Raw genomic sequence first — 15,733 nt, forward strand, 5'->3', positions numbered from 1 at the left:
ATTTTCATCAGAGAATTTGTCTGTACTACTAGTTGTGATTCTTGCTTTCAAGGATATCAGTGGTACTTGTGAACAAATGCTTGATTTTTGAACTCCCTGCATAGACTTTAAAACCATTAACAATCAAAACTTCAAAAGAAGTTAGTCTCTGTTATTTAGAGAAATGGCCCATGTTTCCTGTGGTCCTTGGGTTCATTTGCTGACCTCTCCCAAACCAGCCAAACAAAATTGCAACTTAAAGCGACGCCTAGAATGCTTCATTAATGTCAAAGTACTTCCATATACTTGCTGTTGCTGTAAGCGTTACACCTAAACTCCATACATTACCTTTTCTTCTCCCAGTCATTCTCCTGAGGTGTGCCTGATTTAGGCCAGCAATTAAGTGCTGTCCAAGCGGAGCAGTTGGGTTAGGTGGTTCTGATGTGGTCGTGCTGCTTCTTGACTTGAGTAAGTCTGTCTGCAAGGTGTGCTGTGTGTGCACAAGCGTACTTCAGCACTGGCACAAATAATACGGTTTGTTACTGTTTGCATCGACAGAGAGCATTGGCAGTATTTCATTTCTCTAGTATTGCTGTATACTTTTTAACTGTTCTCTCTTTTATCCACAGGCTCTTTTCTCCATAAGTAATCCTCATTCTGAGATTGTATTAGTGGCAAAAATAGAAAAGGTGCTTACGGGAAACATTGCCAGCAGCGCTGAACCTTACATTAAGAATCCTGACTCTTTTAAGGTAATGCAACTGCAACATCAGTTCCTTCTTTGTCAGCTTCAGCCTATTGGGAGCTGCAGACATTGCAGGTTGTGCTCACAAATCTCACTAGTGTGTGGTTGCTGAACAGGACAAGCTCACAGGAGGCCTGTGCCTAAGAAGGCAAATGTCCGTGCTCCGTTGACTCAATGGACAAAGTACCTTTTGTCTGCAGCATGCAAATTCATTCACAGTGCATTCCTATGCTAGTTATGGCTTAGAGTGAAGTTATCTTTCAGAAATCTTTTAGCGATTGAGTTAGTGCACTTCATATACAAACAAATTCGGGGTAAGCAGCTGTTTCTGAGAGCAGGCAGTGCATCTGCATTGGGTATATTACATAAAACTGGAATAATAATTGTATCTAATACAGTTCTGACTGAAGGGATAGTGACAGAGTTTAATTCATCAGCAGCATCATATTCATCTTTGATGTCCTTGCTGTTCACCCAGAACCTTCTGTTATGGACAGCATCAGGCTAAAGTGTTTTGGAGACACTATAGCCTCTTCAGCAGAGGAGTGCTTGGGTGTATTCTGTGCTACATTTCTGATATTATACTGATACTGATGAAACAGTTCATATTTTCTTTTCTGTAGTGTGCGCAGAAAGTGTTAAAATCCAATAAACAGTTCTGCAGCAAGCTGGGGAAATACCGTATGCCATTTGCTTGGTCAGTAAGGTATGTATTAATTCTTTTTATAATTCCATAAGCATCTCATAGCTTATTCTGCACTTGGTCTTGTATCCTTTTATTCTTTTCCACTTTTTCTGCCTGAAGCTAAGCATAGCTTTCTGCGTGGTCCAGGAACCCAGAAGCTCCTGCAGCTTCCTTATTTCGTTGCCCTGTTTTTCACCCAGCTGGACGTTGGTTACTTTGTCATTAAATGGGACTGTGGTGGAATCTTTTCTTCAGTTATGTAGTGAGGTTGCCAGGGAGTAGCAGAGGTGGGTGACAGAATATCAGTTTATCATGAGCTCCACCAGTGATTTGTGGTTAAATATTACCAAAGAGATTTTGAAGTCACAGTTCTGGCAAGAATTTCCTACAAAGAATTACGGCCTGAAACAGAGTTGCAATGGCACCTAAAATAGAGGTGCACAAGTCTGAAGCTTTGTTCTTGTTATGATGCCTGTCAGGGTTTAGGAAAGCTCTAACCAAGGATTTGGAGGTTATGATGCTACTAAAGCAGTGCCTTGAAGGTGATATTGAGGCATTGTGTTTCAAGTACTCTTACATTTTACTCTTGCATGGGTGACCTGCATAGTTAGTAGGTTATTTTCTTGTTTGGCAGGTGGGTTGCGTTTTAGTGCAGTAGTAGTAACGATTTTTATTCTTCCTCTCTCTCTTCCTGGATAATTTATTGCTGGTCTTACCTTCAAGACTGAGGCTCCTCTGTGCCTCCTCTGTGCCTTCTACCAGATTAACTCACAAAACCAGATATGGCTTTCTTCTTTCTGTTCTCCCTTGAAGTTTCCATGTAATTCCTCTGTTCTCTCCAGTTTTTCCTTCTCACTCTCACATCATTTCCTCAGTTTACCGCTGCCCTGGGATGAGAGAGTTACCTGACTGAGACACTCCTGTGTGTCCCTATGACAACTCTCCCTTCTTTCTGCCATGCATAGAGCAGGGAATATATAATTTTCTATTCTGTATCAAAAGGAAAGCTATTGATTACCGACTGAAAGCGTTCCTTCTGCTCTGTGGCTTCTGTTGTGACCATGGCAGGCCAGGTGGAGTGCTAGGTGAAAAAGTCACGTTGGGGCATTGCCCATGACCGTGAGGGATAGCTGTGTGCTTCTGGTGGGGAGCTACGGAGCACCACAAGTCCACGGTTTCCCCTGCCATGTGTAGGGGAATGCTTATGATTTTAGAATATGTTGCTTAAATGGCAAAGAAGAAAACACACAGTAAAATACAGCCACTTGACGGGTTCATTTATTTTTATTGACAGACATTTTTGTCAATATCCAGTAGGAGCAGAAGTACGTGCATGCTCAAGAGAAAGGCAGATAATGTGTTTTGATCTGTCACCGCAAGCTGAAGAATACTCAGTAATATTTACTACTTCTGTGTAGCCAAAGGACCATTCATCAAAATTGTATTGATGGGTGTCTCTGGGGTGGACAGAGCTACTTTTATTGGGTAATGGACCGTACAATGTCAAGAGGTGCAGGCTTGGCATCAGACTGACTTGAGGCTTTTTATTAACTCTCTCCTGCCTGCCTGTAGTGGTGCAACTCAGTTATTGTTGTAGCTGTCTTGAGGTGGTATGATGACTTTAACTAGTTCTGAGTCTAGCTCGTCACTCATGCATGTGGAGAAGGCTAAAACATTCTTCAGCATCTTCAGCAAGCCTTATTTCAGAGTGTTTCTGGCAAAAAAAAAAAAAAAGAAAAATCAGGAAGGTTTTCTTCTTCAGTTTGAAGGAAGTGCATTTCACTTTCATAGGATTCTGCAAGTGGCATCCCCCAGTTGTCTCTTGATGAGAGGGCATAGGCAGAAGCAGGATGCAGGCTGTGCCATACGTCACTGGTCCGCAGATGCTGGGCTGTGTGTGTGCCACGGCTCTACTGCTCAAGCACATTAAGTTGTACTGTGCCTCAGTCCAGAGTCGTAGCTGCAGGTCTGGGTGTGTTTATCAGCTCTTGAACTTTATCATGATAAATCACATTAGGAGGTACCATAGTTTAAAAGTCATTGACCAAATATACCACGTGTATGAACTTGTTGGTATCAGTGATGTTGCACAAGGAGTTCGTTTACTTCATTGGGTCAAATTCTGCACTCGTTTACATGTTAATACATAAACATTATTCAGGACTCTCTTTAGTAAAAGCAAAGTGTAATTTGGCCCTATAAAATCTATTTCTGTTTTCACAGCTTGAAAAGAGAAGTTTCCACAGGAGGCTATCGCGCTACAGGGGAAAAAAATGGTTTGGCTATGATCAGTAGCAAAACCCTGGGTTTGGAAATGTGTTTTCCAGTTATTTCATTCTGGCATTAACCACACTCCTGGTTTTGTGTGGAAACTTCCCCCCTTAAAACAGTTACAGATGGCCACAGTGTGATCTTTACGTACACATTCAGCAAGCCAAAATCTTGACAGTTGAGTATTGTGCGTTTGACTAAAACTCTTAATTAGCTTATGTGGCATCCGGTTTGGTAGCATCGTTCAAAAGCATGACTCAGGGTTCCTCCCTGATTTCTTGCTGGCCTCTGTGGGATCTGGTGTCTGTATGCTCTCACAGGTATAATTACAGCATGTGTTAGAATTACGACGTGTCACATCCATCTTCCACTCTCATACTCATGCCAAAACTGCCAGTTTGCAAATACGTGCCTCAGCTACGTGTTGTGGATGTGGGGGAACTGCACTCACAGAGATCAGGTTTTGTACTGTGCCATTCCTTCAGACCTTCTCCACTCTCGTAAACTTTACATGTTAGAGCCTAATAATTGAATCCTTCAACAGCTTGTGCAGCTCAGCTGGTATAGGTTGATGTAGCTGAAGATGGTGAGGCTGCACTGATTTATAGTGGCTGCAGATCTTCACACTAGATTTCTAAACCTGGAGGGGAGCACTTTTTCCACAAATCGTAAGCCACTACTTTAAAAGTAGCTTTCTTGATGTTAAATTATGAACATTGTATTACGTTTTCTGTTTATTATTTCTGATAATAATGAAAGAACAGTAGAATCACAGAAATACTTTAACTACTCAGATGATGATTCAATTTCTGTAGTGAAATATGTTAATTTGTTTGCCCCTAGATTAACTCCTTGAGGATCTCGTCAGGATTTTAGTTCTGTGAAATTTTTCTGTTTAAAATCTCTCTGATAAATAAGTAACCAGCAGTAAGGAATTGTTAATATGCTAGACAAATATTGGACTTGTAGGTTGTAAAAGTCTTTTATTACATCTCCTTTTCTTTGGTATGACAGTTATAACTCTCAAATGCCTTCAGTATGTTCACTGTGACTGTGACAAGGAGCACTTTTGCTCCACCTGTGCCCAGCACCCTGAAAGGCTCTAGCGAAATACAGGGTTGTGGTTACTTAACTGCAGACGTAATACACATAATACTTGCTGCTCTGGCAATTCTGCAGCTTTATTGAGCCTGGGGAATGAAGAAATCGGTACAGTCTGACCAGCAGAAAGCCTTTTAACTCTTCCCTGAGTGCATAAAACATACCTGTTTTTAAGGAGGGTGATCTTATTTTCAATGGACAGCTAAATTGTTGTTGTAGTGGCAAGAGATTTACATAAACATAGTACTGTATGTAAGATGAAGGGATAAAAATACTTATCTGTTTTGCACCATGAATACTTGGTTTCATGCCTTTAATTTTGTCCTGAGTGTATTATTTAGGCTGGGATGTGCTGCTGAACTGACGAGGAGCAGTTCTAGAGGAAGGGCATGTGATTCCCGGCGAGCAGCGATGCTGGGGAGTGGCTGTAGGCAGGAGGACTCCCTAAAGCCCTTCTGACTCCACACCAGAGTGGCTGGAGGGAAGGAGGTGATGATGCCATGTCCCTTGAGCCTCCTGGGAGGCAGTGTTCAGTGCTCAGCACCACTGACCTGGAGCGAGCTACTCCCTGCACAGACCTGGTTCTTTTTCCTTTTATGCTATGAACATCCCCAAACCTGCCTTGATAAAGTGCCCCTACACCCCGCTGTGCTGAGCAGTGGTTTGCTCAGTGCCAGAGCCTGTATTGGAATTAGTTTAAAAGCTCCAGTAGAGCCTGGGTTTGCTCAGCATCACACTGCAGAGCCCCATGGCACAGCGGAAATCATTCCCTGAATGTTTTAGACCTCTCCGTTAGTCTGGAGAAGGAAGCAGTGCTGAGTCCAAGAAATATCACAGTGTCACCAATACTGTAACTGTTATTAAATCTTACCTTGTTTTCTTTCTCTTTTTTTTTTCTTTTTTTTTCTGACAGCAGTTTAATAGGATTTATAAACTAAGGGGTGGCTGCCAGAAATTAAGTCTAGTCTCTTTCTAATGACTTAAGATATTTAACATGTCATGTTGGTGTGGACTTTATTCCCTCTAACTGCTGGAGGCAAAAAGTCTGATAGAATCTGCAGTTACAAAGAAATGAAATAGTGTCAGTTCATTAAGTTAAGACACGGTGGATTTATATTTATCCTTGGGATCCTCTTCCAAAGGTTTACTCCATTATTTTGTATCTGGCAATAATTTGTGCTGGCATCAATTTTTCTTCTGACTGGCAGTGGAACAGAGAAGTAAATTAAGGAAGCAAGATTGTCCAAATGATTCACAGAACAGCACTTAGTGTCAAGAACATTTTACTTTTGTTAAGCAATGTTTTTGCATGCTAGAGTTGAATCCAAGGTTCATTACTTTGGATAGCTGTTACACTATCCAGTCCAGCCAGTGTGTGGGGATATACAAAGAGCAATGAAATGTCTTAATTAAATCCTGCAAGTGTCAATATGGGAATTTTTTCCTGTGCACACAACAGCTGATACTTACGTTCCCAGTTACAGACACATATCCTTTCTTTCACTTTCATTTGGCACTCTGTAGCTGGTTCACCAATAATTTAGTTGATGCTCCACTAACTACTTTTGTGAAGGAACACTAAGCGCCAATGAGTTGGCTTCATGTTCCTGGAGGACACAGGACAGATTTAATGCATAGGAAGATTCAGCAGAGGTCTCTGACCTGGTTCTGCAAAAGCATATGTTTCTTTACATAGTGAGATGTAGCGGTCAGTATTCGACATCTTGCTATGATTGCTGTTGTTGAAAATTATCATTATTTTTATTGGATACTAACTTGGATGAAACTACCTAATGATGTAGTGAATTCTTCAAAATGCTTCCTTGAAATAAGGAGCCGGGCTCTTTGTTGAAGAGAGGAGTCGTGTCCTTGATGTGTGAGCAAAATTATGAAGTCCCATCAGACTTGGGGGCAGTGGCTCTTAGCCAGGGATGGCTTCTCTGGGGCTGCCCCAGGAGCTTGCTGAGAGCCTGGAGGAGGCTCCGTTGCAGGCAGGGTGATGGAGGGGCAGGGAGGAGCAGAGAGCTGGCTCCAGTGTGGTGCTGTACACTTCCAGCTTTCTCAGCTGAGGCTTAGCTACAGAAGAGGGGGGGAAAGTGGTGGATGCTGAACTAGATGGTGATTTGGTCTAGCATGAAACTCCAGCAACTCTGAGCTGTGAGCAGGCATGCTGCACCTGAGGTCAGTGGGCACAGTCTGCATCGTGGAAGATTAAACAAAGTCTTAAGTCTTTGTAGGACTGGGACTGCACATGCCAGTGAACTGAAATTGCCTATGCTCCTGCAAATGTACAGCTCAGAAGAGCTGCCTTGTGTGGAGCTCTGCAGGGAGCCCTTAAATTTGTGTCAGAATTCATATCATAACCTTGTTAAATAATAATGTGCCAATTTCAAATGTGAAATATATATCTGGGTGAGTTTTTATTAACACGTCTTTTTTCTTTTCTTGTAGACCGGTTTTTAAAGATAATCAGGGAAATGTTGACAGAGACTCCCGATTCTCACCTTTATTCAGGCAAGAAAGTAATAAGATTTCCATGGAAGATTTTATTAAACTAATAGCAGAATATAGAAGGTAAGGAACAATTTTTAATCTGTTTTGAGAAAGGGTAAAAGCTTTATAAAGCTGTACAGAATAATTTTTATAGCTTTTTTTCTTCATTTAACACAGTGTATTAAATTAGTGGTTTTCACATTACCCTATGACCTGCCAAAGAGTGCTTTAGGTTGGACTTTCCAGGAAAACTGAAAAGTCATTTGGCACGTTAATCAGCGTTGTTATAACCTAAAGAAAAAAGAGAGACAAAACAATGAGAAAGCATTCCTTAATGGTATCCTCACCCCTTGCTTTTGTTTGCTGGAGTCTCCACAACAAACTGCAGAGCGGACATTGGAAGGAAGATACTTCTCCAAATGTTTGACAGTGTGTAAATTAATGAATGGCAGTTTGGCTGGATAGTCTTCCACCCAGGTGTAAATCAGGTTAATTCCAGAGCAGAATCTTTGTTTATACTGGATAAGTGACGTGAGAATTGAACCGTGAATTTCTTCCTGTCCCTTCTGCTCTAAATGTGCCTAGAAATGAATTAATCTAATTAACTTCTCCTGTTCCATACAGGAATTGGATTGAGTCCTTAACCTCTTGTGTCATCTTACTGTTACTGGTCAGAAAACTTAGCTGAAATTCTCAGAGTCACCACTGCTGCACTTGTCTGTCTAAAGCATCTCCTAGATAAAAGGAATTTAGTATCTGAGTTTTGGCACTTCTCAGATTGCTTGGGCACAAGGAATACGTCTTGGTCCCTTTGCAGCAGGACAGCTATAGAAGCTATGATGCTATGAAGTCACCTCAGTGGTCATTGAATTCCTTCTAGAGAATATTTCATTTAGATTTTAGAAAGAAAAAGTGGGTAAGTTAATTCTCATGAGATTTGGTTCATCAGTTTCTTCCTCATCTGCCAAGTATGGTGTAATATTGTTTGCGAAGAGAAGGCAGGAATGAGGCCAAGGAAGAAAAACAAACAAACAACAAAACCAAAACAACAAAGCAAAACCCCCTCATTTCTTTCCTGCTGTTGCATTTGATTTGAGTTTAATAGCTGATAGGTGTATGTTAAATGTGTTCAATATATATTTATACTTTAAATCAGGTTCTGTTATTAATTTTAGATTAACTCCTGTGATGGGTCTCATCTCACCTGTTCTAGTTTTCTAAAAACTTTTAATTTCTCTCATTGCAGAGCAGAGAAGATTAGCAAAATACAGACTATACCTGGCTGTTTGGAGATTGCAGTTGATTGTGTTCCTTTGGAACATCCAAGTATGATTCCACTTTATAATTAATTACTATAATTAAATAGGACATTGTCAGAAGCTTTGCAGCTGCCTTTGAGACAGTTCTGGTAAAAGTATCTGTTGTTGTATAGAAAAATGTTTGCAGGGAAGTGTTCTTGATTTGTTTTCATTTAGTTACACCATCTGTTGTTTCATCCTCTGCCTGGCCAGATACACCCCAGCACATGATGAAAATCCAAGGACCACTTTTTGGTCTCTAAGGGATTAGGCCAAAGAGCTGAGTGGACTTCTGTAGCTTGAGGTTAATAGCCTTGCCCTGGTGATGGGCTGTGATGCTCTTACCCTCTATGAATTAGCAAGTGTGGGACATGCAGCAGGTTTCAAGAATGCAGACTGGATGGAGGACTTCGTTCAGATGCCACTCTGGCATCAGTGCAGGAACTGCTTAAGAAAGATGCTTCTAGCTGGATCCTTTATCTCTTTTAAAATTTTGTTTCAAGGACCACATTTTTGTGACCCACTGTTGCAAAAAGTTCAGGACCACTGAATTCCTCTGAAGTCTATAATCAGTGAAGTGCCCAGTTCCTGTGGAAAGTCAATGAAAATACCCTCACACTAAAGAATAACAGCTTAAACATTTCTTTGGTATGGGTAAAATTTGTCTTACTCTGAATGAGGCTGTAAAATGATTTAAAAACTGCACCAGAAAACTTCCATGCTGTAGAATTCATTAAAACCTTCATGAAAACTCTTCTTGACTTCATCCAGCTCTGAAGGAAGACTTGTAATAGCAGTAACCAGTTCTGTTATAACACCTCCATCCCACCCAAAATAGGTTGTGCTAGGCTGGTGCTAAAATTCTTTATTGCCAAGAAAAGCCACTGGAAGGAAGTTGGCCAAAGATCTTGTCACAAATTTGCCAGTCTGATTATGTCTTCAGGAACTGGCACGACCCTGGTTCACATCAGCATCAATTTTCATTAGCCAACAGAAGTAGATCTTTGTTTTTATAAGATTTTGTTTACTACAACTACAAGAGCTGGAGCCAGTGGTGTATCAGAGAATATTGTCTGACAGTGTTTAACCTGAAACAAAACTTTTGCCTTTTCTACTGCATGGGGGTGTGGAGGGGGAAGTCAAACTCGCATAGCTCTAGCAAAGGGGACGAAAGGAAAAGCTTCCTGAAGCTCCCACCAGCCCTGTGTGGTCCCTGCCTGTTGTCTCTTGTGCTGGAAGGTCGGGGCCTCAAAGCTGACAGTAGGGCAGCAGGTACTGTCACTGCTACATCCTCTGCATTCCCCCCTAAAATATCCATTAAACCCCTGAACTGTGAGGCTCTGTTCTCGTGGAGGGCAGTCACGGAGGTTTGCTTGTAGCTGAGAGCCACATGGCTGGCAGCAATTGGGCTGTTGCCTCCATGTGCATTCCTGTGCATCCTTGGGCTGGTCCCTGGACTTCTCTAAGGAAAAATAAAGTTTATGATGATAAAAATTGGATACAATCAGAATGCTTATAAATCATGTTTGAGGGGCAGCTGGATGAGTTACAAGACCTAATGCATCCTCATGTTTTTAAGATGGGTTCCCTGAGCTTTGCCCAAACAGAAAGCTGCCCATCTTAGCAGAATTGTAAACCTTTAGAAGTTTGTATCTTCACTGACCAACAGAGGGATTTGCATGATCATCCACAGGGAGCTATTGCTGGTGCTGGAGAGAATAAGCCATCTCCAGGCTTCTCTGCAGCAGGCGGTGATCGCTTCTGGCTGACAACTGCAAGTGATTTAATTTAGCTGTTCCCTTTTAATGCTTCTAATTCTGATTGGGAAAGACAAAAGTTTTCATGTATGTATCTTTCCAGCTTAATTCAGGAGCTACATCTGTCTACTTCTGTTGACTGAGTGTAGAAGTCAATCGGACACATTCATATTTTGGTGGGCAGCAAGCTGGGAAGAAAGTTTTCAGTGTACCCTGCTGTAGCTGGCACAGAGCTGCTTCTCCCCCATCAACTTGGGCTGCAGAGGACCTGCACTATCTTGAAATGGGCAATTTCCACTTGTGGTAGTTTAGAAGGAGGTAAAAATGGGCAAAATGTTTTTGAGGGATCACCAGCTTCTTTTGGCTTCCTCACCACAAATTGGTAGGCTTTCCCTGTGAGTTATTCTAGGGTTTGAGGAACAAATTTGTAGGAAGAACCCTCAAATTGCTTTTCCCAGCAATAGTTTGGGACGTCCCTAAGTTGGTGACCCTTCTCAGCTGCTTTCGTGCCAACAGCCCTGGAGTTTTTTATGCTGAAGTTAAATGTCTCACTAAATTAACGGCAGGCAGACAGAGTGTGCTCTGTCTGTTTTAATCTCTCCCCTTCTGGGTGACAGAGTGCTTATTTTCATCTTCTGTTTCTTGAGCCCATTATCCCAGTTGCATCATATATTTAATCTAGTTCTGCACTACTTGTTTCTTCATTTCATTTGCTATGTTATTAGATAATAGAAAAACTTAAATGAGATATTGAACTGTAAAATTAATTAGAAATAGCATCACTTCAGTGTATTCTGTTGACGCTGTCTGTATACCGATAGTGCTGTTATGCCATCAAATGCCAGCAAATACCATGTGTCAATAGAGGTTTCCAGTGCTGTACTGTTTAGCTCAAGTGAAATAAACCACCTAAGGATGATATATTGTAATTGTTCTGAGGTAACTTGGATGCATTTTAAGGCAGGATTTGACATGTTTCATCTCAATATTATTTATTCTTAGTCGTAAGACTGTAAAACCAAATGTAGTGTGTGATGGTTTTCTTTTCTATTCTTTTGAAGACTGTGTAACTTCGTCTTTTATTCCAATCAAGCCGTTTAATGACATAAAGGAACATCAACCTACAGTGGAAGTTGAGGAGTTTGTACAGGAATCAACAAAATATTCTCGACCTTACAGAGTATACAAGAACCAAATATACATATATCCCAAACACCTCAAATATGATAGCCAAAAATACTTCAACAAGGTACAGTATGTGACCAATTCAGGCCAGCATTGGATAGTAGTGTACTGCATGAGCTCTCATAGAAATGAAGGGATACTCATCATAAAGGAGGGGAAAATGGTGATGCAAGTCACTGACTTGGCTTTTGATCTTTTTCAGTTTGTCCAAGCATAAGACATTGGTACAGTTTTAATGAAATGAATCTATGGATTAATTTTCAGTTGTGACAGTGATTCAAAGAGAGATAATGTGGTAATAGGTTTTTCACAGTTTTCAGAAGGGCTGTATTTTAATAAAATATTGCGTGCAGATAAAATTAATCTGAATAATACTTATAGTTCTTAAGTGAAACTTGAGTACCACTTGCGTTTTCATAGTGATTGAGAGATAATTAAGGACAGGACATAGGTAAGTGCTGGTCACTTTATAATCTGCGTCTACACAGTCTGTCTTGAGGCCTGGCTTGCATTTGCCAGTTCTTCTTGGAAATATTATTTCTGGTGATATCACTGTGACTTAATGGCATTTTAAATGTTGATACACCATCTGCATGTTTCTCCTAGATTTTGAGAAGAGCTTATTTCAACCCTTATAATTTGCCTGTGTTTTTATTGCTACCCCATTTCTGATCTGTCTTTCCAGGCACGGAACATAACAGTGTGCATTGAATTTAGAAGCTCTGATGAAGAAGGAGCGAAGCCACTGAAGGTGAGGCACAGGGCCATATTCAGAGGATGATGTTTCTGAGGACATTACTTATAAAACGCTGGAATCAAAGCTGTGCTAACCCATAACAATTAAAGAGTGAAAGTTGTCATGCATCCTTCTACATTTGCACTATGTTCTGATTCATCCCAGCTCATCGTAATGATTCCAGCTCACACTGCCATTTTCCAATGCCAGCTTTCTGACTGAGGAGGGGAAAGAAGGCAATACTAGAAAACTTGAGCGTTGTCTTTACAGTGCAACTTGGTTATTCTAAAATTTATGGCTTACTTTACATTTCTCACTCAGGACGCTTGATTGAAAAGAGTACGAAATTAGAAGAACCGCAGACTTAATTCTTAACTTTGCTACTGACCAAGGGCTAAAGTATTGCATTGTGTATTAAACTGCATAAAAGTGAAAGAGCTTTTGTAAAGCTTTCTGCAGAAAACTCTGAAATTTATAATAGCAAGGAAGAAGTCTGAGGAGTCCGCATTGCTTAGTAGAGTGTAATATTCACAGAATCAATGGAATTTTACTGGAAGTGTGTATAAAAAAATTACAGGTTTGAGCACTTAATATTCTTTTAATATTTGATCAAAGTAGTTATCAATCTTACATGATAGTGTTTTCAGTGTACTTGCATATTAAATATGCCAAGACTAGTATCATCAGCAGAATTTCACAATGTAATTAAAGCATATTACTTTTATCAGTGTATTTATGGGAAGCCGGGTGGACCATTATTTACAACATCAGCCTACACTGCTGTGCTACATCATTCCCAGAATCCTGATTTCTATGATGAGGTCAGTCTGCTTTTTCTTTCATTAGCTGTTTGCCAATAAGACAGAAAAAATATATATAAAGAATACTTCTGTTGCAATTGCTTGTGTATCTGGATGGGCCTGTGTTATGTAGATTTATATACAGTCTCACAATTTGGTTTGGTTTTTTTTTTTTTCTTAAATCAACTCAGTGAATTCTTCCTCTTGTGAGATGTTCTGAGTACAGTTAAGATGCTGTAGACTTAATTAGGAACAGTCTAGCTCTCTAAAATGCATGTCTGGATTATATTAAGGGTCCAGCTGCATTTCTAAATTTAATGGAAACAGTAAGCATTATGTTGAAGGGTGGAGCCAAATGTCAGAACAAATCTCTCTCTCTGAGAGGTAAAATCTGCATTGGGGCATTCTTGTTGATCCAGTGATCTACAGAGAATGTACAGTGACGTGTAGTGGCTGCAGCAAGTCATTTAGCTGGTGCTTTTGAGGATGCAGCTATAGAATAGAGGTCATTTGGCCTTTGCCAAATGTTAGTTGGACAGGCATCTTTGTGTTTCACCATCTCCAGATATTGATTCCTCAGGCTCTCCGCAGGTGAGCTTTGTGTTTGATGGCCTGTGAATGTCACGTGTCTATTCTGGATTTTCCACTACTGCTCTGTGTGTAGTGATACGGCTGGCAAACAGCAGTAGTGTATAGCCGTTGTTTCCAAACTGTTGGCTTGATATTGGAACAACTTCCTTTTTCAGTTAAAACTTACTTTGATAAAGTAGCAGAGGCAAGACCAGCCGATAATGTACAACGACATGTGAAGTATCAGTTTTAAGATTCGTGTTTAGAAACTGAGGTGAAACTTAAAGCCTTACCATCTTCAGAGGTCTTGAACTCCCGCTACTCCTTTGTGAGCAGTGTTTTGAGTTTTAACACGTCTGAAAATGTCCTTCACGTGATGATGGTGAGACATCTGGTTTGAGCAGATTACTTTCAGCTTGACCAAAGAGCTGAATTCAGATCCTAATAGCTGATTTGTGGTAGTGAGGTGAATTGTGAACTGCTTGAAGGAAAGAAGTCAGAGAGTTGTGGTCAATGGGACAGAGTCTAGTGGAAGGCCTGTAGCTAGTGGAGGCCCCCAGGGGTTGGTAGTGGGACCAGTACTAATCAATATATTCATCAACAACCTGGACGAGGGAGCAGAGTGAACTGTCAGCAAGTTTGCTGATGACCCAAAACTGGGAGGAGTGGCTGACACTCCATGGGGCTGTGCTGCCATTCAGCAAGTCCTGGACAGGCTGGAGAGTTGGGCTGGGAGAAATCTATTGAAATTTAACAAGGGCAAGTGTAGAGTCCTGCATCTGGGAAAGAACCACCCCATGTACCAGTATAGGCTGGGGACTGAGCTGTTGGGGAGCAGCACAGGGGAAAGGGAACCGGGGTGTGTTGGAGGACAGCAGGATGACCATGAGCCAGCAATGTGCCCTTGGGCCAAGAAGGCCAATGGCATCCTGGGGTGGATGAGAAGGGGTGGTTGTAGGGCAGAGAGGTTCTCCTTCCCCTCTACTCTGCCCTGGTCAGACCACATCTGCAATCTTGTGTCCAGTTCTGGCCCCTCAGGTCAAGAAGGACAGGAACTGCTTGAAAGAGTCCAGCAGAGCCACAAAGATGATGGAGGGAGTGGAGCATCTCCTGCTGAGGAGCAGCTGAGGGAGCTGGGGCTCTTGAGCTTGGAGCAGAGGAGACTGAGGGGTGCCCTCATTCCTGGGGATCAATTTGTAAAGGGCGAGTGTCAGGAGGAAGGAGCCAGGCTCTGCTCTGGGATGTCCAATGCCAGGACAAGGGGCAATGGTCCCAAGCTGGAGCATAGGAGGTTCAAGCTGAACATGAGGACAAACTTTGTCAGTGTGAGAGTGGCAGAGCATGGCCCAGGCTGCCCAGAGAGGTTGTGGAGTCTCCTTCTCTGCAGACATTCAAAACCCCCCTGGCTGTGTTCCTGTGTGACCTGGTCTGGTGATCCTGCTCTGGCAGGGGTTGCACTGGGGGAGCTTTTGAGGTCCCTTCCAACTCCTGACATTCTGTGATTCTGTGATTTGACTGCAAGAGGTGTGCACCTGTCCTAAATATTCATAGTACAGCAAGTGCAGTCCTCAAAAGACTGTAGTATGTTACTAAGAAAGTTGTCTTAATGTCCATGTCTGAATACCCATTTCACGTCTATGTTTATGGTATTAGATTATTACCTATAAGCTGATTTAACACTGGAAGCATTTTTCAACCATTTCTAATCCTTACTCTAAGCATAGGATTACCTTGAATAAACTTTATCATAGCTCACAAGGACAAGGGGTCTTTTTATTACTTCCTGTGGTAACATGTTTTGATTACTTTGTATTTTTATTCCAATAGGTTAATAACACATTAAAGCCAGTCTGTAGGGATACATGGATGACATGGTATGGGATTTAAGACTGAGCAGAAATCATAAATAAAAGTTTATTTTCACTTCAGCCTTTATTACTTAGTCTTTGCCATGAAATTATGACAAAGCTATAGTAGAGATGTCATTTTAGTTTTTTGGTTTGGTCATCCTGAAAATGAGAATGGTGATGGCTATTTATGGCTGCTAGAGTGCAGGCGATCACGTCTAAACATGGTCCATCACTCTTTAGTTCTGTCCTCTTTCATCTTACAC

General features: G+C 41.4%; 1 protein-coding gene across 1 annotated transcript in view; it reads left to right on the forward strand.

The window, feature by feature from the left end:
• The window catches only part of LOC104542111 (dedicator of cytokinesis protein 10-like), a gene marked incomplete at both ends in the record, with an annotated part of 29,034 nt that overhangs the window by 294 nt on the left and 13,007 nt on the right, over positions 1–15,733 (forward strand). The window contains 7 exons of the mRNA XM_010186323.1: positions 609–731; positions 1,348–1,430; positions 7,233–7,355; positions 8,521–8,600; positions 11,391–11,578; positions 12,200–12,265; positions 12,979–13,071. Coding sequence (XP_010184625.1) covers positions 609–731; positions 1,348–1,430; positions 7,233–7,355; positions 8,521–8,600; positions 11,391–11,578; positions 12,200–12,265; positions 12,979–13,071 — 756 coding nt within the window. The remainder of the gene's footprint in view (positions 1–608; positions 732–1,347; positions 1,431–7,232; positions 7,356–8,520; positions 8,601–11,390; positions 11,579–12,199; positions 12,266–12,978; positions 13,072–15,733) is intronic.

The sequence above is a fragment of the Mesitornis unicolor genome, unplaced genomic scaffold, assembly GCF_000695765.1.
Source record: "Mesitornis unicolor isolate BGI_N332 unplaced genomic scaffold, ASM69576v1 scaffold2256, whole genome shotgun sequence".
Taxonomy (NCBI): Eukaryota; Metazoa; Chordata; class Aves; order Mesitornithiformes; family Mesitornithidae; genus Mesitornis; species Mesitornis unicolor.